Source organism: Phycomyces blakesleeanus (assembly GCF_001638985.1).
Source record: "Phycomyces blakesleeanus NRRL 1555(-) unplaced genomic scaffold PHYBLscaffold_40, whole genome shotgun sequence".
Taxonomy (NCBI): domain Eukaryota; kingdom Fungi; phylum Mucoromycota; class Mucoromycetes; order Mucorales; family Phycomycetaceae; genus Phycomyces; species Phycomyces blakesleeanus.
The window spans coordinates 105,932-128,197 of record NW_017265170.1 but is presented as its reverse complement, the minus strand read 5'-3'; the positions used below and the strand labels follow the sequence as shown (position 1 = coordinate 128,197).

At 37.3% G+C, this 22,266-nt stretch overlaps 10 protein-coding genes across 10 annotated transcripts; 8 read left to right on the top strand and 2 right to left on the bottom strand.

Annotated features, from left to right (window-relative positions):
* Positions 1 to 1,241: 1,241 nt before the first annotated feature.
* PHYBLDRAFT_73208 (C2H2-type zinc finger transcription factor) lies at positions 1,242 to 3,215 on the top strand (the record flags this gene model as incomplete). The annotated part of the gene is made up of 1 exon (XM_018442803.1): positions 1,242 to 3,215. One exon carries the CDS (start codon positions 1,242 to 1,244, stop codon positions 3,213 to 3,215), a length of 1,974 nt encoding a protein of 657 aa, XP_018283964.1.
* Positions 3,216 to 3,366: 151 nt separating this feature from the next.
* On the top strand, positions 3,367 to 4,286 carry PHYBLDRAFT_152949 (hypothetical protein; the record flags this gene model as incomplete). Its single annotated transcript, XM_018433036.1, has 2 exons — positions 3,367 to 3,398; positions 3,530 to 4,286. The coding sequence occupies 2 exons, from the start codon at positions 3,367 to 3,369 to the stop codon at positions 4,284 to 4,286; spliced, it is 789 nt and encodes a 262-aa protein (XP_018283963.1).
* Positions 4,287 to 4,461: 175 nt separating this feature from the next.
* On the bottom strand, positions 4,462 to 4,752 carry PHYBLDRAFT_152948 (hypothetical protein; the record flags this gene model as incomplete). Its single annotated transcript, XM_018433035.1, has 2 exons — positions 4,462 to 4,500; positions 4,591 to 4,752. 2 exons carry the CDS (start codon positions 4,750 to 4,752, stop codon positions 4,462 to 4,464), a joined length of 201 nt encoding a protein of 66 aa, XP_018283962.1.
* Positions 4,753 to 6,196: 1,444 nt separating this feature from the next.
* Positions 6,197 to 6,744, top strand: PHYBLDRAFT_73206 (hypothetical protein; the record flags this gene model as incomplete). The annotated part of the gene is made up of 3 exons (XM_018442802.1): positions 6,197 to 6,328; positions 6,385 to 6,628; positions 6,689 to 6,744. The coding sequence occupies 3 exons, from the start codon at positions 6,197 to 6,199 to the stop codon at positions 6,742 to 6,744; spliced, it is 432 nt and encodes a 143-aa protein (XP_018283961.1).
* Positions 6,745 to 7,024: 280 nt separating this feature from the next.
* Positions 7,025 to 7,713, bottom strand: PHYBLDRAFT_175662 (hypothetical protein; the record flags this gene model as incomplete). Its single annotated transcript, XM_018437540.1, has 2 exons — positions 7,025 to 7,405; positions 7,552 to 7,713. 2 exons carry the CDS (start codon positions 7,711 to 7,713, stop codon positions 7,025 to 7,027), a joined length of 543 nt encoding a protein of 180 aa, XP_018283960.1.
* Positions 7,714 to 10,962: 3,249 nt separating this feature from the next.
* On the top strand, positions 10,963 to 11,344 carry PHYBLDRAFT_73204 (hypothetical protein; the record flags this gene model as incomplete). The annotated part of the gene is made up of 2 exons (XM_018442801.1): positions 10,963 to 11,057; positions 11,131 to 11,344. The coding sequence occupies 2 exons, from the start codon at positions 10,963 to 10,965 to the stop codon at positions 11,342 to 11,344; spliced, it is 309 nt and encodes a 102-aa protein (XP_018283959.1).
* A 585-nt stretch (positions 11,345 to 11,929) lies between these two features.
* PHYBLDRAFT_26722 (hypothetical protein) lies at positions 11,930 to 12,091 on the top strand (the record flags this gene model as incomplete). Its single annotated transcript, XM_018439898.1, has 1 exon — positions 11,930 to 12,091. A coding segment is annotated over one exon (162 nt), but the record flags the coding sequence as incomplete, so codon positions are not given.
* Positions 12,092 to 12,547: 456 nt separating this feature from the next.
* On the top strand, positions 12,548 to 14,048 carry PHYBLDRAFT_152944 (hypothetical protein; the record flags this gene model as incomplete). The annotated part of the gene is made up of 4 exons (XM_018433034.1): positions 12,548 to 12,698; positions 12,753 to 12,799; positions 12,889 to 13,084; positions 13,195 to 14,048. The coding sequence occupies 4 exons, from the start codon at positions 12,548 to 12,550 to the stop codon at positions 14,046 to 14,048; spliced, it is 1,248 nt and encodes a 415-aa protein (XP_018283957.1).
* Positions 14,049 to 15,642: 1,594 nt separating this feature from the next.
* On the top strand, positions 15,643 to 17,037 carry PHYBLDRAFT_175659 (CCHC-type zinc finger transcription factor; the record flags this gene model as incomplete). Its single annotated transcript, XM_018437539.1, has 1 exon — positions 15,643 to 17,037. One exon carries the CDS (start codon positions 15,643 to 15,645, stop codon positions 17,035 to 17,037), a length of 1,395 nt encoding a protein of 464 aa, XP_018283956.1.
* Positions 17,038 to 19,205: 2,168 nt separating this feature from the next.
* On the top strand, positions 19,206 to 20,818 carry PHYBLDRAFT_152942 (hypothetical protein; the record flags this gene model as incomplete). The annotated part of the gene is made up of 3 exons (XM_018433033.1): positions 19,206 to 19,356; positions 19,411 to 19,460; positions 19,547 to 20,818. The coding sequence occupies 3 exons, from the start codon at positions 19,206 to 19,208 to the stop codon at positions 20,816 to 20,818; spliced, it is 1,473 nt and encodes a 490-aa protein (XP_018283955.1).
* Positions 20,819 to 22,266: the final 1,448 nt, after the last annotated feature.

The window sequence follows — 22,266 nt, the reverse complement described above, 5'->3', positions numbered from 1 at the left end:
TAGATGTCACAAGCACTATAACTCTCTATCTTTTCTTTGATAGCAGCCTTGTCAATCTGAAGCGACTCTATATCTGTTGTACCGGCCTTACCATGAATTCAATTTATTTTGATACAATAACACTTTCCAAACTTCTTCATTCAGTCTTAAGAAGCATTAAAATCTTTAATTTCTATACTTTCAGCAAAAATAGTAGCTTTTGTCTTAATTCATTCCTAAGTGATAGAGATCTGATTATTTTCAGCAATGTTGATCTAAAGAATTACTGCTTCTTCAATTTGCTATAGTTGTGCAACAATATAATAATACAACGGGAGATTTTTCTAGTGTTACAAATGACTGTTTTGTACGACGGTGGCTCGATTTCCTTTTTTGGACTTACTATTTTTGAAGCTTCACAATTTTAAAAATAGACCAAATTTTAAAAATAGAATGCTGACAAAAAAAAATCTTCGGTTTGAAAAAAATATTTTTATTTTTATTTTGTGGGTTGAAAATACAGGGGTCATAAAATACTAGGCTACCATTACCAGCCTAGTACTGGCTGCTATTGCAGAGTAGACAGGAGCTGCTGGTACTGGTAGCTATTATTATAAATAAAAAGCTAGCTAGCTACTTCAATACAATTTACAAAATAAAAAAGCTATGGATAAGATCTTTCCATTTCATTGAGCTTGAAGTGTTTCAAACCTATATAGACGACAAGAATGATTAGTGGCTGCAATCTTTAAGAGTTGTTTCCAATAACTTACCTTTGATAATGATGATAATGAATAAACCTAGAGTAAGACATAAATTTGTTTTTGTTAATATTCATATTGTATAGACTACTCTTAATGTCAACACACGTACCTTTATAAGCTTAAAAAATTGTTGGATCTTATACTATTTCGAGATTAAATGTGATTAGTAAATGCCAATTAAAATAAATGATCTTTTATATTGTTTTTTAGAAGCCGTCATATATAACATACCATAGATTTTCGCGAGAAGAACATGTTATTGTATACTAGCATTAAAAGTTTGATTAGTAACTTGATCATGTTAAAAAAATACAGAGTAAAGAATGTTTTGGTTTTTTTATTTTTTATTTTTTCTTGGTTTTTTAAAATCTCAACAAAATAATGCAATTTAATTGGTTTGTTCACAAAATAGACACGTTGTAACTTGAACAAAATTAAGGGGTACACGTTAATTCTATCCATCTTTTTGTCTTTACTTCCTTTACATTACAAACAACAATGAACAGAGTAACAAAAAAACTTGCCCCAGGAAGAGTATCAGTACCTACTCCGAGAATTCTGGGCCAACTAAACTTCGGTCTTGTTGACATTGGCAAGTCTTGCTCACTTTGTGAGAAGACCTTTAAAGATCACTGGAATCTTAAAAGACATTTGCAAAGATGCCATGACATAACGGAAACGGTTGCAGATGATATGAGCATAGTCCAGGAGGCCGAATATCAAGATATACAGATGAGCAACAGCCCAAAAAATCCGCTTACACCAAGTGAAAGTGTGGAAGAGAAATCAGACGTTGATAATGAATACTACAACAGTATCTTAAATTATGACGAGTGTGAAGAAAGTGATGATGGAAGTAGAGTTGACAATAGTGATTTTGATGTTGAGGAAAACACAGAGCCAAACGCAGGCATTCCTCTGTTTAATCACATCTTGAACAACATGTCTGCTTTCGCCGATAACAACGAATCTTCAATAGATGAAGAGGATGAATTCCAGAGTGAAGTATTTAACTCTACCGCCTGGAACAGATTTACACTAAATACTCATCCATTTAAAGATATCCAGACAATGATTTTGCTCGCACTTGTCGATGGTGATAATGACATGATTTCTCGTAGAATGTTAAAGAAGATATTATTTACCATCAATCTTCTTCTAAAGATCCACGAAGAAGCTATTAGAAAAGATATTTCTTTCAAGTTGCCCTGGTTAGATGCACTCTGGAATTACCAGACACGAAAAGGATCGAACATCTCAATTTTCAAATCGAAAAGTTTAGATATTACTCTCTCTGATAGCACAAAAGTCACCGCATTCCTTAACTTGCCTTCTGAGCACATCAAACTCCTTGCTGCCAATCCTATAAAGTCAAAATCAATCTTTTCTTTACCTGATCGCACGCCAAACCAATCTGTCTGTCTTCAACAAGGAGAAAAATGGAGAACAAATACATACTTCCAACAACCCATGTTTACCCACAACAACGTTGATTTCTGGTCTGGTGACATTGTTCTGTTAAAAGATTGCTCGCCTAACCTTTGCTTTCTGGTGGAATCTTTCCATACAATGGATACATCCAATGTCTTCTCTCATGGATATATTGTTCGAACTCCAAAAGATGGTTGTAGCATTGGCATCGAAATCAATCGTACCAACATAAATATTGAATCATTTCTCTCTGTTGACACAACCCCATTAAACACCTCCTTATGTTGCAGCATCTCTCCTGACACAATTATCTCGCTCATTCCAACTCATCGTAAATTACTTGAAGAAGAACATTTTCTGAAGAGGCTTATATGCGACGGAACTGACCAAGAAAACAACCGAAGAAAATATTACAAGGTAAATATTGCACCTGTAATTCTTTTCTCGGATGATACTTCTGGGAACACCTCTAAGCAATTTAATCCATACAAGAGCTGGTCGATGAAATGTGCGGCCCTCTCTTTTGAAGAAAGGTGCTCCATAGAGAATATCTTATTTATATCAGCAATTCCAAAGAAGAAAGGTGCAAACGCTGCCTCGTTGTTACCTGAAATTGTTGATGATTTGAAGAAGCTAGAAAACGGCGTGGTAATATTCTCTGCAGAAGATAATGCATATGTTCTTGTGGTATCTCCTTTACTTTGGATTGAGGCAGATACATCTTGTCACTCAGAGCTTTGCGGTTTAGGTGCGCCCAACTCAACTTACCCTTGTAGAAAGTGCTACATTAAATTGCAAAGTCGAATCCCCAAGTTGAACGAAGTTGAATACTATACTAACAGGCATCCAACAAGAACCAAGGATCATTATATCCAGGCCGCTTCTGCACCAGACAGAGATACAGTGATCCCTGATATTCCTTGCTTTGACAACAAAAACACAGCAGAAGAGTTAAGTTTTAAAAACAAGTCAACAGACAAACTGCTAGAACTTAAAGCATATGACCAGTCAAAAGATACTCCTGCTGAAATATTGCACTAAATTCTCCTTGGCATTGCAAAGTATCTTATCACCGATCTGGTTAAAGTTGTCTTGAACAAAAACAAAAAAGAACTAGAAGAACTGTTTGATTACGTTAAAGACTACAAAAATTCCAGAGGCATATCAAGAGCGTTTACAAGGTCTCTCACCCATGCTGGTTCATTTCTTGGTAGAGATTTCAAGGTACTAATCCAAATACTTCCGGTAATCCTGGCCATAAAGTTTGCAGATACAGAAGTATTACAGGAAATCACTCCCCTCTTTGTTCGTCTCGGCCGTCTATGCTCTCTAGTATTTGTTTGATCTATCGACAGTCAATATGAGACATATATCAGTGAAGTAGACTCTGCCGTTAGAAGTCTAATTGAAGCCCTACACAAATACGACACTAACTGTAAACATAAAAAACATGCATTCTATACGTCCAAGCCAAAAGTCCATCTGTTGACCTATCTACCTGAAGATTTACAAAGATTCGGGCCTGCTCTTAACTACAAGACCAAAAAGGGAGAGCAGTTCAACAAGCACATTTGTGAACACTTGTTTCATACAAACCGTATGAACACATCGAAAGATATATGTCTCAAATTTGGTAAACAATATATGACAAGACATATTATTGATGGTGGTTCATGGATAGGCAAGAATGGTTTAAGGGAAACCCGTGGAAAAGCTATTGCAGAATACATGCAACAAAACTCTGATGGGAAATTCCATGAAACTTTGCTCGGTGGGTCCAGAGAATTTGCAGACAACAACGGTACAGGTTTGACCCCTGGAAGGATATTAAAAGACAATACATTTGCTCTATTTAGACAAAGCAATGGACATATCATCATTGGAATGGTGCTTCTTTCTAAAGTATACCATTTGTATATCGAATATCCATCCACACATGCTGTTAACAACAATTATTGTCTAGCACTCAAATATGCTGATGATATATACACGCCACTAGATGAATTGAAGGTTGTTTGTCTATTAGACATGCATCTGAAAGTTGGCTGTAAATATGTTGTTAACCTCAACAAATTTGGTTCATACTGGTCCTTCCTTTATCCCTTTTATTAATTTTTTATATCTTTTTTTTATCTCAATAAAACATTCCAATTTCTTTAAGTCATTTTTTAGTTCTCTTCTGTTACACTAGAAATACATTTGTAGATGTCTGTACTGCAAGCATTCCCTTATAAAGAACACAAGTTTTGATTTATAAGTATAAAAGGAAATTACACGAGCGATATATTTAGTAAGCCAATAAGATAACAGATGCGTTTTCAATTTCCTAATTTGATATCAAATTTCATCTGTGGTGAAAGTTAATTTTATTTTTTATATGGAGCAAAAATGTATAATGTTGAGATATATTACATACAGAACATTTTCCCTTTCTAACACGCTTTCTGTTCTTTATGTTGGCTTGTATTATCAAGTCCTTGTCTCCTCTCTTCAAAAACTTCGAGATTGTAGAAGCATCAGGAGCTTTCTGAAGGTCAAAGGTTTCCTTTGCCCACTCAGCCAATTGAGGGTTACTCATAGATAGCTTTTTCTTTTTCATATCACAAATCTCAAGCTGATTTACAATATTAAGCAAAACATTTTTTTTGCTCATATTTATTGTTTAGTTCTGAATTTGATAGATTTCATTAAAGTATCAAAAAAATTGAAAATGATATTAGATAAGTATTATATAATAAGCTAAAAGCATACCAAAAAGCTGTTATTATTTGATTGAATAAGAATTTGAAACAATAATTGATTACAAGACAGGGGGGGTGGAAAACAGTAATGCAGCCAGACGTTATATTTAACTAGAATGAATTTAAACAGAGAATTGAAGCATATCAAATCATTATTTGATATATTTTTTCTATTAAAGAATATTGTAAATTCCGCCTATAGTTAATGGAAAATATATACTCCAAACTTGTTAATTTCACTCTTCAATAATTTCAAGACACCTGACCTTCCCTAGACCTTGAAATTATTGAGAGACTACTTTATATAATAAAGTGGTAGTAAAGAAAAAAATAAATAAAGAAACTGAAAAAATTAATGTTTAACCAAATTATTTAAATGCTTTTCTTTTAATGTAACTGAAATTTGGCTCTCTGTTTTTTGACTGTTTTCAATCTCTGGTGTGGCTTATGAGCACTTAAATTAATGCTAATAGATAACTTGTTAATAGAGTCAAACATCTTGTCAAAATTAGCAGTTGTTTATTTTTGCCACTGAAATTATTTTATTGACTTAGGACTAGGTTATTATTGTAGCAATTATTTGTCCACTTTTTTCATAAATTATTTGCATATTATTAAAAATTTATAGTGAAAGTATATATTAATCTGTCAAATTAATGTCAGAAGATTTGTAAAGAAGTACATATGTTTTCTGTTGTTATTAAGCTTTTCATGCTCTTTCTAAGTATATTTATTCATTATATTTACAATAAAGAAACTAAATTATTAAAGAGCTGTTTTTTATGCATATATTAAAATTATCAACAACATATAATGTAGATTAAACATTAATTTTATGTCTTTTTGAACTTTATTTTTCCTTTAACAATCACATTACAACCTATCTAACTATGTGTGATCCCTTTAGAGTAATTTTTGTCCAACATGTCCATAAACATAGCCAGCCACATCAAAGATATCATAAGATGACTTCTCCTGCGCAAAAGAGTAGACATAGAAGTGTATAAAAGATATTAGTTTTACACAAATTAAGTAGAAAAGAGTGTATCACCCATTTCCATTTCTCTTTTGAGCACATTCAGAGAATCACAAATGTTCTTGGAATAGATGAAACCTGCAACTTTTCAGGAATAAAAATTGAACAAAATCTTGGACTGGCAATTCTTCTCAACCACTACTCTTTTCCGAGATGCCTAGATGACATGGCACATTATTTTGGGATAAATGCTCAGAATATATTAAGAGTTTGCAGAGAGATGGAAGATCTGCTTTTCAAAAAAAATGAGATGGGGTATGCAGTTTGATACTCACCACTTTTCTCCATCGAATATGGAAAGGTCTTTAAAGGCTATCTTTGATAAGGGTGTTGCTTTTGACAACATTGTTAGATTTATTGACGGAACCATGCAAACAGTATGCTGTCCACTGGAGACAAAGATAACTAATCTGTGTTATAAAACGGTTGGAAGTATATTCATGCATTAAAGTTTCAGGCAATTGTAACACCAGATGTCATCACCTCCAGCTTGCTAGGTCCTTTCATTGGCTCACGTCATGACTATTTTATTTATACCATCTCAAAGATTGAAGATAGGTTGAAAGAATACTTGGTCCCAACATCAGACCCAGAGAAGTATTGCGCATTATATGGCGACCCTGTCTACATGTGCTCTGTACATCTATACAGTCCATACATAGGAGGTGTGCTCAATGGTAAAGTCTATAATAAATAATGTGTGTGCATATATACAAGTTCTCAACTATGAATAATAGATCACAACAAGTTTTGTAATAAGTCTATGTCAAAAGTTCGTGTTGCAGTTGAGTAGAAGTTTGGAGAAGTACAAAAGTATTTTAAATACTGCAAATACAAATACACAATGAAGGCAAGAGAAAACAACCTGGCAAAAATCTACTAGCTGTCATTAATATTTAAAAATATGTATCATTGGATTAATCACAAAAAGTTGCTCACTGGTTCCTATTTTAATTTGCTATCACCATCTCTTAAAGACTATATCTCTGGATTGACAAGAGATAAAATCGAAGGAGAAGACATAGAGTAGTGTTATGTAATATACACTTTGATACAAATAAATTGTTTTACTTTTATTTTTTGTCTGTTAATGCTTTTACAAGCTTTTTCATCATCTTTTCTATTCTTGCATTTGACTTTTTCTGTTCACTTGCATACCAAAGCATCTTTTTTTGATACTTCTTTTTCAAGCTTAAAGACCCAAGCATCTTCTGGCAAAATTGTGTTTTCTTGTCCATGTATACATCATATATGACCTCATGCTCATCATCACTAACAGAGACAGTCGAGTCTTCCATGGTGCTATCTTTGCTCTCAACGGTTACATCTCTGTTGTGTGTGACCATGTTTATTGACTTGCCACGTTCCTCTTTGTTCAATTGTTGTTTTTGTTCCCATCTAGCAGAGGATCTTGTCTGCATCAACTTCTTCAACTCGTTCTTTACAATCTTCTTCTTTTAGATAAAATCGTTCTTTTTTGCTTTCATCACATCATACTCCAGTTCCTTAATTGATAAATGCATTCATTGCAAGTTAATAATACATTATGAAAGACATTGAAATTCTGAATAAATTTTATCTTTTCATACACTTGCATTACCACCTTTTCAATTGGACTTCTGTATTGATTAATTCCAGATAAAGAAGTTCTCTCATTTTCATCAAAATGAACTTTGTACCAACATGCATCATACTGTAGAGATTTGTTGTCAGATGCTACAACATTGAAAGCATTGATGATTTTTTGCCATTTGTTTGACATACTTCCTCTGAGGCAGGTAGGAGGAAATATTCTAGCATACTCTTGAAGTAGTACTAGCTCTTTGCCATAAGTCCAGCTATCTTAAGATTCTGATAGGCTGATTGTATGGACAGACTTTTTGCTTTCTTGACCTTTTGGACTTAGACTTGAATGAGGTGGTATGTATTAGCAAATAAGTGAATTTCTTTTGTTTCTTTTGATAGTATTGCTGACTTTCTTTGGTCCCATAGTTGATTAGATATTTATAAATGTATAACAGTAATAAAGATTGTGATTTGTAAAAAAAGATGATGTATGAAATAGAAAAATCGATTTATTATGAGTTTTATACCCAAGACTTGGAATGTTATATTATTATTCTATTACATGAGAAACATAATGACTTTTAGAGATAGTTAATTAATATTTCACTCTGGAATTTTAATATATGTTAGTTAAGAGTCTTATAATAAATTTTATGTAAGGAGTATTAAAAATTAATTATTGTATATGTCTTCATGAATTTATAGGATAAGGTTCTTGCTATTTAACTAGATTAAATCAAAATAGAGAACTTAGACTTATCAAAAAAGAAAGCTGTAGTTGATATAAGAAAAATATATACTCTGATAAGTCTAAGTCAAAATATAAGCTTAATAAACTCTGTTAACAAGCTATCTAATATAAATGCTACTGCTGTAGATACACTTAAATACACACACACACATATATATATATATATACTCAAAATTTTCTCTGGATTAGCAATAATATCTCATAGTTTTATTTCAGTGTCTTAACCAATCCTGTTATAATTTATTTTGACACTTGAATTAGATAATTAGATATAGAAATAAAATGGTGAAATATGATTTTCCCCATTCTCCCTTCCCATAGCTGACCTCACTATCAGAAATCAATTATATATAGTAAAACAGATAGACTTAATATTATTATTTTTTCTGCTAAATTTAAATAAAAAAAGATAAAACAATTATATTTCATAATTTTATTTTTATGTCTAATTATTTAATTATATTATATTTTATAGTTATTCTTTAAAATAATACTTTTATTAGATTACTAAAAATTAAAATATAAAAGTTAGTAGTATCTACTCTAATAAACAAAACAAAACAAAACAAAACAGTTGATTTGTATTAGTTGTATTTAAACATATAAATAACTTTATATTTATAAGTATCTTACTTGTTAATAAGATCTTCTATGATATTTGGCAGTTCTCTATTTGTGAGATAGTATACGCAATGTTGCCCAAGAATTTTCAAATCTGTGAAGAGCAATGTTTTTCAGGGCTACATTCTCTTTGAGACTGTTACTTATCATTGCCTTTTGATCATCTGCCAGACTATTTCATAATAGTATAGAAATATTATTTTCACTGTACTGAGAAAGTGAGTAGTGAAATAGATCTTAAGCAATCCCCCTGCCTTATATATCAATTCAGCTTTGACAAGATTGCCTACAGTAAAATATGTGGCTAATACCCTCTTGAAGCACTTAGTAAACTTATTCTAACCTTCTGACTTCCCATAGAATAACAGGGGTTTGATGTCATAGTCATCAGTTGCAGATGACAACAGAATCATATTCCAAGTATTGCCTCCAGTCAAAAGAGCCAGTTATGTCTTGCTATTTTCAGTCAAAGATTTCAGAATATCTTTCAATAAAACAATCTTAGCTCTTAGTAAAACATTAGAATCTTTCAAGTATGTCAGACGTTAAAATATTTATAAAACTTTATGTGTTGCCATAGTAAAAAATATAGTTGGAAAATAAAATGAAAGAGACAAAGCTGATTGAAAAATCAGTAAGATATAACTTAAAAACAAACAATTAAAACTCTTTTGACTTTTTTTTTCGAGACAATTAATACACTTTTAATTTTTACTACTAACATACTAATATAATAAAAAATATTCTTATCTCTTGAACATTTTTTGCAATCTTATACCTCTATTTCTTTTAACATACAAATATAAACCAAAATAAATATCAAAGATATACTTAACAATGACTCTAAAACCAGAACAAGTAGTCATATGCTCAATGATTCGTTTTTTGTTAAACACTCAAATCGAATTGAGGGTTGTATTATTGTTTAACCCTGTAAAAAATCCAACAACAGGAACAAGATCGCTACTACTGCCCCTATGAACTTTGACAAGTTCTTGGCTGCAGGCAATAACAGCCACAATGAAGCAGAGAGTATGAACATCAATAATGTTCAAGTCAAGTCTGTTAAGGAAAGCAACAAAAACATTGACTGTATGTCTGATAAGAAATAAACAACTAAAAAAAACATTAGTATTAAATATAATTGTATCTAACTTTAAAACCCTAAATATATCAGAAAATGACGATAGATATTCACGTATTCTTAACCCTGAAAAAGCGTACAATATTCCAGTAGAACATGTCATATTTGTATGTGGAAAGGTGGAACAATGAGTATTTTGAGACTCTTTTTTATTGTGTTTATTAAAAGTTCAAGTCAAATCGAACTATCTTAATAAAAGTTATTTTATCTATGGTATTTATATTTATTGAGATATATCCAGTCACCCTGAATATGAGTCATTGTAATGGCTTTGCAATAATAGTTCAAGTAATTCTTGAAGATGATCCAATGATGGGTCAGACACATTGCTATTATGTTTCAGATAGGACTTCATATTGGGTAATCATTTATAACAACCTCTTTGACAGATACTTCTGTCCGGGTTTGTATATGATATCGGATATTAAAGTATTTAAAATACAACATGCATGTCTTCCTCCATTGTGAGATTGAAGAAAAGAGGCTGAAGTCTACAATTTTCGTGATGAACCAGCATATACTAGTTCATCTTGACTATATGATGCGGGATATGGGCCCTCTGTGAGCATACAGCTGTAGGCCAATTGAACAGACAATTAGTGTCTACAGTGCAGCCATCAAGTCAAGAAAAAAAAAACCAGAAAAAAATACAAAGAATCTCTTGCTCAGAAAGGCAGCAATCAATCACTCTTGGTTGCTAACCTGTCATTTGTGCCAAAAATGACAGAAGGATCAGCAACTTCAAGGTTGCAAGTAATGATGTTACTGGTCCTCAACTTTGGTTCAGACCAACTTGAAGCTCTCTGATTGAGTTGGCTGTTATCATTGGCATAGACTGACAGGACTTGGTCTGCAGTTTGGTGCCTTTCTGTGCAAGAGATGACATTTTTTTCTTTGAGGGAAATGATGAAGTGGTTTGCACAAACAAGATGCGGAAAGACTCAGTGATTTATAGAGTCTGGCCCTCTGTTGACAGCAGGCATGGTCGAGCAAACAATCTTACTGTGCTCAACAATATCAGAAAGTAAGTAGCACTAGTTGTATTCTATATTGTTGAATGATATTATTAATCATAACTCAATTATATTTTTTGAAAGGTATGGATTTATTATTAAATTCTTCTCCCAAACTGTCAACAGAGTGACCAGACTCTTTGCCATCATTGACTGTCTTTCCAATGTTCAACACGTGAATCAGAATCTTTTCCCTGCGTGGGATAGCCTGGCACCTCGTGTGGTGAAGGTGGTGGATATGAAGTCTATTGAGGGGATTGCTAGCCTTGTCCACAACTCAAACAACAATGCCATTTAGCATATTATCTGGCACTTGCCAAAATACAACCAATAGTTTTTTTTTCTTTGTCTTTTTCTCTTTCTTCTTTCCATACATATATAAGCATTTAATTTCTTAAAAAAATCACTCAAAACAATAGCAAAGTCTATTGATATTATGATTTGATTTAAAAATTTTCAACACCAGAAAAATTGAATTCATAGTGTGTCTAATTGATTGGCTGTGTTCATGATCTTGATCAAACTTGCAAACAAAAAACAACAGTCTTTCTTCTTTTCTCATTTAAAATGGTTGTCTGAGTTAAACAACCAGAAAAAATATGATTACTGGCACAGAGATTCTAAAAAGGGTTTAAATTGCTCTAAATTTAGAAAGGCTAACAGTAGTTTTAAATACATGCAAAGATTTTACTGATGTGTAGTTTTTTCTTAGAAATCCTTGCACATTATTTTCTACAGTGCGTATGCGACTCATACTTGACCACCCTTAATGCTCCACCCATGTCTTGTGTGTATATAATGAAGCTTTGTTGGATGGTGTCTTTCCCCCAACTTGGATGTCCACCTGCGTGTGTCTTCTCCCAAAAAAGGCGACCTTACCTCCCTTCGGAATTGGCAACCCATTGCCCTTATCAACACTGATGCTAAGGTCTTCACTCGTCTTCTTAACTCTCGCTTGATCTCGGCTGCCACTCCTCTTGTCAATCCCTACCAAACTGGCTTTGTTCAAGGACGATTTATTGCTGATAATAGGATGCTCACTTGAATGGTCATGGCTCAGACACTTCAGGAAAGCTCGACTGGAGTGGGTCTTCTTCTTGATCAGGAGAAAGTGTACAACCGAGTCCATCCTGAATACTTGTGCCGAGTTCTTGATCACTTTCGCTTTCTTAAATCTATAATAACTTGTATCACCCAATTGTTTTTTTCTACACAGATTCAGATCAACATTAATGACTTCCTATCTCGCCCTCTCACACAATTGCATGGCCTCCGTCAAGGCGACCCTCTCTCTCCCATCTTGTTCAATTTGGCTTTTGAACCTTTGTTGCAACGAGTTATAAGTGATCAATCCTTCCTCGGTTTTCGACTTTCTGTCCCTGATAGTGTGGCTACTATTCCTCCTATTAAACTTCTAGCTTATGCCGACAATCTTCTGGTATTTCTCTCAGATCCGGCTCACCTTGCTTGACTCCACACACATCTCACCACCTATTCCGCAATGTCCAATGTGCGTATCAACCTCTACAAAATGCAAGCTTTCTCACTATCTGGTAGTCCTCTCCCCGATTGGTCTTCCACCCTCCGTAGTCATAACATTACTGATTGGCATGACCGCACCTCGCCTGCACCTCTCCATTACCTTGGCTTCCGTTGATTCACTCCAAGGCTCAATGGGACTCATTCTGCTCATCTCTCCTCCAAAGGATTGAGGACAGCTGCAATCTTTACTCATCTCGCTCTCTCCTTTTGGGTAAAGCCACCATTCTAACATCTCTCATACTCTCTCAGCTTTGGCATGTTTTGCGTGTGGTCTCTCTACCTATGTCCTTCTTTCCAAAGATCAGGTCCATCATGAGTAGCTTCCTTCAACGTAGCACCTTCCCCCGATTTCTTTGGATACTTTCTGTCTCCCATGCGTGCAAGGCGGACTTGGTATCATCGATCCTAAGACGCAGTAGAGCACTCTACAACTTTGTTGGCTTCAACCTATCGTCTGCACTTTTTGGTTCGCACCTGGTTTGGTCCCGCGCTGGATGTTCGGATTGTTACAGGCTTCACTTCCATCTCTTTCTCCCTTATTTCCCCTTCTATTTCAAACTATGCATCCTTCTGGATAGTGGGATCTTACCTCTCCTCTACATTTAGTCTTTGCTGTCATTGACCATCTGCTGCACAACTTTGATAATGTTGTGGTAAATTCGACTACTTGCCTTGCTTTACCTCTCTCAGCGGTCACCATTGTCCCTGCTTCCCAAGCACGCTTCCCCCCATCTTGGCAAGATCTTTTGGTTTCCCACCTCTACACCTTTGACCCTGCCCTGGCGTCACTACAGTCCATCTCCATCACCAGCAGCCATCAACACTCTCATGTTATTAATAAGTTCTTTGGCCGAGTTCAACTCAACATTCTCACATTACATTCGATAATTGTTTGTGCTTGTTGCTCTCCTTGTGAACTGACTGAACAATATCCATCTCTGCTCGTTCAAGATGGCACATCCATTGACTTGTTCCCTTTCTTTAATGCACTCATACCTTCTCAGACTTGGGCACGCCTTTCCACACGCACTTTCTGCGGGCTGTGCTCCCACCATCTCGTCCGTGCCCGCTATTTCGATCCCCCTTGTGGCTCTCGTCATTGGCAGAAATTTTGGTCTTTCCCCCTTCTCCTGGTGGCTCGTAACATTTGGTTTTGTGGCCTACATGACAAGATTTCTTGCCGAACCCATCTTCACTCTTTGCTTCCTCTCGCCTTTCCCTCTCCTACCTGCTCTATTTACTCTCTCTCCTCCGACTCCCAAGGCCACTTCTTCTTCACTTGTCCTCTCAAAAACGCGGTGTGGATCGGCATGTGGCTGGAATTCTTTGGCACAATACCTACTCCAACCGCACTACACAACGCTTTTCACTTCTTTTCTTTTCCCTCTTCCTTAAACTCGTTTATTCCCCTTTCTACCGTCTTTGGATGCACCCTCCTTGCGATATGGCGTCACCACTGAACTTTCATTTTTGACAATTCACCATTTGTTCCTTCTGCTGTTGTTGGTACGGCTCACAAGACCCTAACCCGCATTTGCCAAGAATTAGACCTCAATCCTCTCTTTTAAAACTTATACTTATATTTATTATAACTAACAAAAACAAAAACCCTAAAAAACATTAAAAAAGCTAGAAAACCCTCCAAACAAATGCTGTGATCACTCTTTTGATTATCTTCTTTTGAGTATCACCAGACCCCCCAAGCCTAATAAAATGCTTCTTATGTGGTGATCCAGACACTTGGATGTTGGATTTATCACATATAAGAACATATTCATATTGGGATAGCGTAGTAGCTATCATCTTGTCAGTATAATATATATATAAACGATTAAGTAATCAGCCCAATAATTATTACAGTTAGTACTGTAGATAATATCTTAAAGATTGTTAAGATAGTTATATCATACTGCCGGGTAAACTGTGTCAGATCGATATGGAGCTAATTTATTAGGAAGTCCTAAAGCTCTAGTATAAAAGAGAAAAGAATAGCTAAGAGCTAAAGAAGTACGATTTATGACTTGATGTCATAATTGTAACACCGACACTAGTTAAGCAGTAAATACACTCTAATAACCAAATATAGTAAAGGAAGAAAGCCTTAAGAAACTAAGACGTAATGACAAGAGCAGATTGTGTTTTCTTATAAAAAGGGACACTTTTTATTTATGAATAAAATAACTTATATACAGTCTCAAAGTATTTCTATATGTCTCGATTATCAAATTTATTATTTTTCTATTGTTTTGTACCTGAAATACCACACCTTACAAACAAAAAATCTACAGTGCGTACTTTACCCTTTGGATTACACTTATATTCAGCAAATTAAAAAGCATAAATTTCGGATAGTGTTACACATATCGAACCAAACTATCTTCAGATATGTTATATTATGTATTTATATCTATTCATTTAATCAATTCAAGTCTTGGCTTTCTATAACTTTGGATTAAAATAGTATATAGATATCTGTGTGTCTGTTAGAAGTTTTAGCTGAATTGAAAAGATTGATCATGAGAAGACTAATGTAATATCTCAAAAATTTACATTTTTTCAATAAAATAAAATATTGCATTTGCTTGTAAAATCACTTTTTTCGCATTTTTTTCTATAAAACTTTTACTGAATTCATATGTTATCTGAATACATGTAGTTAGAGACTTTTTTTGGTCTTTTATATTTTTTTTGTATTTTAGTTAGAATATCTCATGTACATGTTGTAAGGAAATGATAGAAAGAGTTTTTACAGAAGAAATAAAAATACAAAATAAAAACATGAATTTTTTAAAGATATATTAGCTTAACTGCTATGCAAACTTTTGTAGGAATACAAGACTTTATTACCTTTATATCCATTATAAAAGTGTTTGAAAAAAAATGCAAATTACATGGCTTATAATCTTTTCCACTTAAATTATATAAAATGAAAATATACGATTTATGTCTCAAGTTAAATCATGAATATACAACTCATTAGCGACCACATATATGTGATTTGTTGACGGGAACCAAATAGATCTTATTTTTTTTCAAATAAATAGGTGTGTGTGCATGGCTCTTCCCATTACTCCACCGGATCCACTTGGGGACCCCCCCTCAACTTTCGACTCACCCTCACCTCACTCCACCACCCCATCCAGCCCCACCACCTCACAACGCACGTACTCGGTCGCTGCTACTCTCGCACCTACTGCTCTTCTTCCTCACCAACCTCGTATCATATATGGCGATTCCATTGATGGGTTATCACGCATCTGGTGTGCTGGTACCGCACCCCACACTGTTTTTTATAACGCTCCTCTTCCCACTTCTCCTCTCCACAATGCCTTCTGGCATGCCCTGAAAAGCTCTGCTTTTGCAGACTCTATCATAAAAGTTACTCTTCCCAGTCGTTCTGCTCCTACTGCTCTCGAGGTCCAATTCCTTGACGCTGTTTCCTGTGCTATTATGTGTGTGCATCCTATTTTTGTTTCTGATCAACACTTCCCAGCCTGTATTGCCGTTGCTCCTGGTCGCAAGGTATATCGGGTAACATTGTCTCGACTCCCTGGTGTTCGTTATCCTGATTCAGTAACTGGACTTCAACGGTGCCTTGCCCCTTTCGGAATTGTACGCGAAATTGTGGTCTGCGAGAGTTATACCTTTTTCGATGGCACTGGCAGTGTCCTCCTTGAACGACCCAACCCACCAGCTCAGCAAGTCGCCAAGCTTGCCTACGAGATTTCTTACAACGACAACACTACCATCCTTGGAGAATGGGCACATATGGGCTCCCATTGCAAATACTGCAAACAAATGGGCCACGACATTGATGCCTGCCCTGCACACTCTTCAGAAACACGCACCTGTCATAGCTGCAACAAGCCTGGCCATTTGCAAGCTAACTGTCCCCACGTCTCCGAACCTGGTTGTAGGTCAGCAACCACTAACAAACGCTCTCGCCACCTCAACCGTGTTCCTCACCAGAATCGCATTGTGCTGCCCCGCCCCCTGACAACTAATCTCCCCACTGGTACATCTGCGGATTCCATCCACAATCCGGCTAACAAAGCTTCATCTTCTCTTCTGCCAATTGAACCACAACGCAAAGCCAAGGTAGTCAACCATGCTGAAGAGGAAACACCATCCGACAACACCACCTATATTGTAGATCCTGAAGACGACACAATGCTTGACGCCCTTCCAGAACAGGTAAATTCTGACAAAGCCCAATTGCAACAGGAGCCTGAGAAGGCCGCCAATGAGCAGGCTCTCCTGGAGGCTATTCAGGCTACTGAAACTGAAAGAGTACGTCGTCTTACCCGACATATGCCCAACCGCAACACGAGACGCAGTCTTTCCACGTCCCCCACACGCAGGAACACTGCCTCTCGTAACTCTTCACTCTCCCCTCCACCCCGGTTCACCCATCAAGCCCTCGGCGCAGAGGCCAAATCTAACCAATGATTACCATTGGAACTATGAACTGCAGAGGCCTCCCCAAGGTGGGACGACCCGAAACACGCTCATTATTTATACGCCACTTACGTTCGAAGGGAATTGATCTCCTCGCCCTTCAAGAAACCCATGCCCACTCTATTGCTCTTCAAGACACATTTACTATGAAATTCCAATCTTCTTCTTCTCTTTGGTCTCCTCATTGTGGACTTGTATGCCTTTCAAAAGATATTATGCTTACTGATCCATTGTTTAGTATATGCGGCCGCTGCATCACTGCTATGGTATCTCATGCACAGTTTATATTCAACTCTTTCCGTATCTGTGTCATTTATGCTCCCGCTACTTATCGTGAACGACATTCGTTCCTCACCTCTCTTCTTCACAATCCTCTCTTGATACCCGCATCACCCACTAATATGATTCTATTGGGCGACCTCAATCACTCACTCACTACTACCACCGCCCATAGCACTCCACCTCGCCCATGGCTTCAATTTCTCACTGACTGCCTTGTGGACTGTGTGACTCCCACCGGCAAGGTACCTCAACCTACCTTTCACCATGGGATATCATCCTCCACAATTGACTACATATTCGCCTCCTCCGACCTTGCTTCTTGTGCCACCTCACACTCGGTGGAATATATACACTCACAGTGGTCTGACCATTGTCTGGTCACAGTCGTACTCTCCCTTCCTTCTTCTCGGACCAGTGGTAAAGGCCTTTGGCGGGCGAACCCTCGCCTTGCTCAGCTCACTTCCTTCCAGGACAAACTTTCTGTCTTTCTTTACACCTTCGTTCCCACTCTCCCCGCCTCCAATTCCCCACAGACAAACTGGGATTTAGTCAAGTCTGAAGTGACTAGATTCATTAAACGTTTCTCTTGTCGAATCTCACCTTCCCTGTCCACTCTAGAAGCACAACTTCAAAGTCGGCGTGATAAGTTGATTCTTTGGTTTCGCCATCAACCCGCCCAGAACTTTCAGCTTCCTGTAATTGAACGCAAGCTCCAACAGGTTCAACTGGAATGCATAGAAATTCTTGCTCTCCGGGCTGGCCAACAATGGCGCGAACAGGGTGAAACCTCTGCCAGTTTCCTTAAACGCACCATTGCTACACGTCAGTCCAAAAAACTCATCACCAGCCTACGCCATCCTGTTACCGACTATCTTTGCACTGAGCCTGACAGCATGACGGAGGCTGCTGCCGCCTTCTATGAGACTCTCTACTCTCCTGAGCCCATCACTTCTGCTGCTGTTGACGATCTTCTCCAGAATCTTCCTGACAATCTTGCCCTCACTGATCTCACTCAACATTGCCTCACTCGCAAATTTTCCCTCGACACTATTCGTCAAGGTGCCTCTCGATCCCCCAATGCCAGTAGTCCTGGTCCTGATGGATTGCCATACGAGATTCTGCGACTCATACTTGACCACCCCGAATGCTCCACTCTTGTCTCGCGTGTATATAACGAAGCTTTGTTGGATGGTGTCTTTCCCCCCACTTGGATGTCCACCTGCGTGTGTCTTCTCCCGAAAAAAGGCGACCTTACCTCCCTTCGGAATTGGCGACCTATCGCACTTATCAACACTGATGCTAAGGTCTTCACTCATCTTCTTAACTCTTGTTTGATCCCTGCTGCCACTCCTCTTGTCACTCCCTACCAAACTGGCTTTGTTCAAGGACAATTTATTGCTGATAATAGGATGCTCACCTGGATGGTCATGGCTCAGGCACTTCAGGAAAGCTCGACTGGAGTGAGTTTTTTTCTTGATCAGGAGAAAGTGTACAACCGAGTCCACCCAGAATACTTGCGCCGAGTTCTTGATCACTTTCGCTTTCCTAAATCTATAATAACTTGTATCACCCAATTGTTTTTCTCTACACAGATTCAGATCAACGTTAATGGCTTCCTATCTCGCCCTCTCACACAATTGCGTGGCCTCCGTCAAGGCGACCCTCTCTCTCCCATCTTGTTCAATTTGGCTTTTGAACCTTTGTTGTGACGGGTTATAAGTGATCAATCCTTCCTCGGTTTTCGACTTTCTGTCCCTGATAGTGTGGCTACTATTCCTCCTATTAAACTTCTAGCTTATGCCGACAATCTTCTGGTATTTCTCTCAGATCCGGCTCACCTTGCTTGACTCCACACACATCTCACCACCTATTCCGCAATGTCCAATGTGCGTATCAACCTCTACAAAATGCAAGCTTTCTCACTATCTGGTAGTCCTCTCCCCGATTGGTCTTCCACCCTCCGTAGTCATAACATTACTGATTGGCATGACCGCACCTCGCCTGCACCTCTCCATTACCTTGGCTTCCGTTGATTCACTCCAAGGCTCAATGGGACTCGTTCTGCTCATCTCTTCTCCAAAGGATTGAGGACAGCTGCAATCTTCACTCATCTCGCTGTCTCTCCTTTTGGGGTAAAGCCACCGTTCTAACATCTCTCATACTCTCTCAGCTTTGGCATGTTTTGCGTGTGGTCTCTCTACCTATGTCCTTCTTTCAGAAGATCAGGTCCATCATGGGTAGCTTCCTTCAACATGGCACCTTCCCCCCGATTTCTTTGGATACTTTCTGCCTCCCACGCATGCAAGGTGGACTTGGTATCATCGATCCTAAGACACAGCAGAGCGCTCTACAACTTCGTTGGCTTCAACCTATTGTCCGCGCTCCTCGGTCCCCACCTGGTTTGGTCCCGCGCTGGATGTCCGGATTGTTACAGGCTTCACTTCCATCTCTTTCTCCCCTATTTCCCCTTCTATTTCCAAGTATGCGTCCTTCTGGATGGCAGGATCTTACCTCTCCTCTACATTTAGCCTTCGCTGCCATTGACCATCTGCCACACAACTTTGATAATGTTGTGGTAAATTCGACTACTTGCCTTGCTTTGCCTCTCTCAGTGGTCACCATTGTCCCTGCTTCCCAAGCACGCTTCCCCCCATCTTGGCAAGATCTTTTGGTTTCCCACCTCTACACCTTTGACCCTGCCCTGGCGTTGCTACGGTCTATCTCCATCACCAGCAGCCACCCACGCTCTTGTGTTATTAATAAGTTCCTTGGCCGAGTTCAACTCAACACTCTCACATTACATTCGATAATCGTTCGTGCTTGTTGCTCTCCTCGTGAACTGACTGAACAATATCCGTCTCTGCTCGTTCAAGATGGCACATCAATTGACTTGTTCCCTTTCTTTAATGCGCTCGTACCTTCTCAGACTTGGGCACGCCTTTCCACACGCACTTTCTGCGGGCTGTGCTCCCACCATCTCGTCCGTGCCCGCTATTTCGATCCCCCTTGTGGCTCTCGTCATTGGCAGAAATTTTGGTCTTTCCCCCTTCCCCTGGTGGCTCATAACATTTGGTTTCGTGGTCTACACGACAAGATTTCTTGCCAAGCCCGTCTTCACTCTTTGCTTCCTCTCGCCTTTCCCTCTCCTACCTGCTCTATTTGCTCTCTCTCCTCCGACTCCCAAGACCACTTCTTCTTCACTTGTCCTCTCAAAAACGCGGTGTGGATCGGCATGTGGCTGGAATTCTTTGGCACAATACCTACCCCAACCGCACTACACAACGCTTTTCACTTCTTCTCTTTTCCCTCTTCCTTAAACTCTTCTATTCCCCCTTCTACCGTCTTTGGATGCACCCTCCTTGCGATATGGCGTCACCACTGGACTTTCATTTTTGACGATTCACCATTTGTTCCGTCTGCTGTTGTTGGTATGGCTCGCAAGACCCTAACCCGCATTTGCCAAGAATTAGACCTCAATCCTCTCTTTTAAAACTTATACTTATATTTATTATAATTAACAAAAACAAAAACCCCCCAAAAACATTGAAAAAGCTAGAAAACCCTCCAAACAAATGCTGTGATCACTCATTTGATTATCTTCTTTTGAGTATCACCAGACCCCCCAAGCCTAATAAAATGCTTCTTACAAACAAAAAATAAATAAATAGGTGTGGTCACAATTTTTTATTTATTTTATATTGTGCGTTTATTGTGTGAGAACTACCAGAAAAAAAGATATTGCATTGAATATGAACTTTTCAAAATGTTAAGTAAAATTCTAGAGCACTCTATAACTATACTTATAGGAGCTTTACTATCAATAAGTAAGATATTACATCAACCATTTTTTTGAACACAATTATTATATCGCCACGTTTGGGACACGACATTATGCCTCTTGGGCACAACGTTTACAAATTGTATATTTTGTATGTACTGCATATAAAAAAGAAAACTTTTAACATAGTTACTACTTAAGTATGGCCAGAAATTCCAATACATTGGATGAAGAAATACTTTGTTCATGAATTAAATGATTTATACTTCAATAAATTGATTTTACTAATATAAGCTACTTTGAATGGTTAGGGACCAGATAAGATTGCTGAATTCCGTGCCACAAGTCACGTTTTATGAGACTGGTAAATGGTAAAATGTAGACATTAAATAAATGTAGTACTCCAGTGAAATTTTATGCCTTAGAAGAAAAGAGTTGGGCCCAAATAGTTCGCATAGCGTTATTCTATTCAAACTGTAATATAATAATCTGACAGATGTTCAGTTTCTCTTTTACTTTGAATACGATTGGTATTAAAAACATATTAAATAAGCATAAATATCATAAAAATTCTCAGGACACGGATGATTGTTTAAGACAAAATACCAATAGAATGTTAAAAGAAGAAACTAAAAAAGTAAAAAAGAAAAAGAAAAAGAAAAGACGCCCATAAACAAATCCAGCTTTAATTTTTTGCGCACAAATGTACATCACGGAGTTATACTATATCATATAGATTTGCTGGTCATTATACGTATCTGTATATAATAATAAAGAAATAGGTGGAGAATACAACGCTTGTAATGGAATGTGTTGACGCAAAAGAGGGTTAGACCCTGTTAATCACTGCAAGATAGTATTTCATTTGAAGATCGCCAGCCTTTAGAGGGAGGAAAGGGGGAATCTCTCATTTAATTAGCGATAAAATACATGTTTTTGTTAAAGTGTGTATTTAATAGCTGCTGACGGAGTGTAGTAGCTAGAGGCATACTTTTTGATTTGTCTCTTTTTAGAAACCAGTAATTATATATCGCTATGTCTGTTTCCTAAGTTCAAGCTTTTGTTTTTTGGTGGGGATGGTAAGATTTTAGAGCTAATTTTTGTGGTCCAAACAGATAAAAGCATTGGTTTAAATATGTAAATAAAACAAGCCAATACTA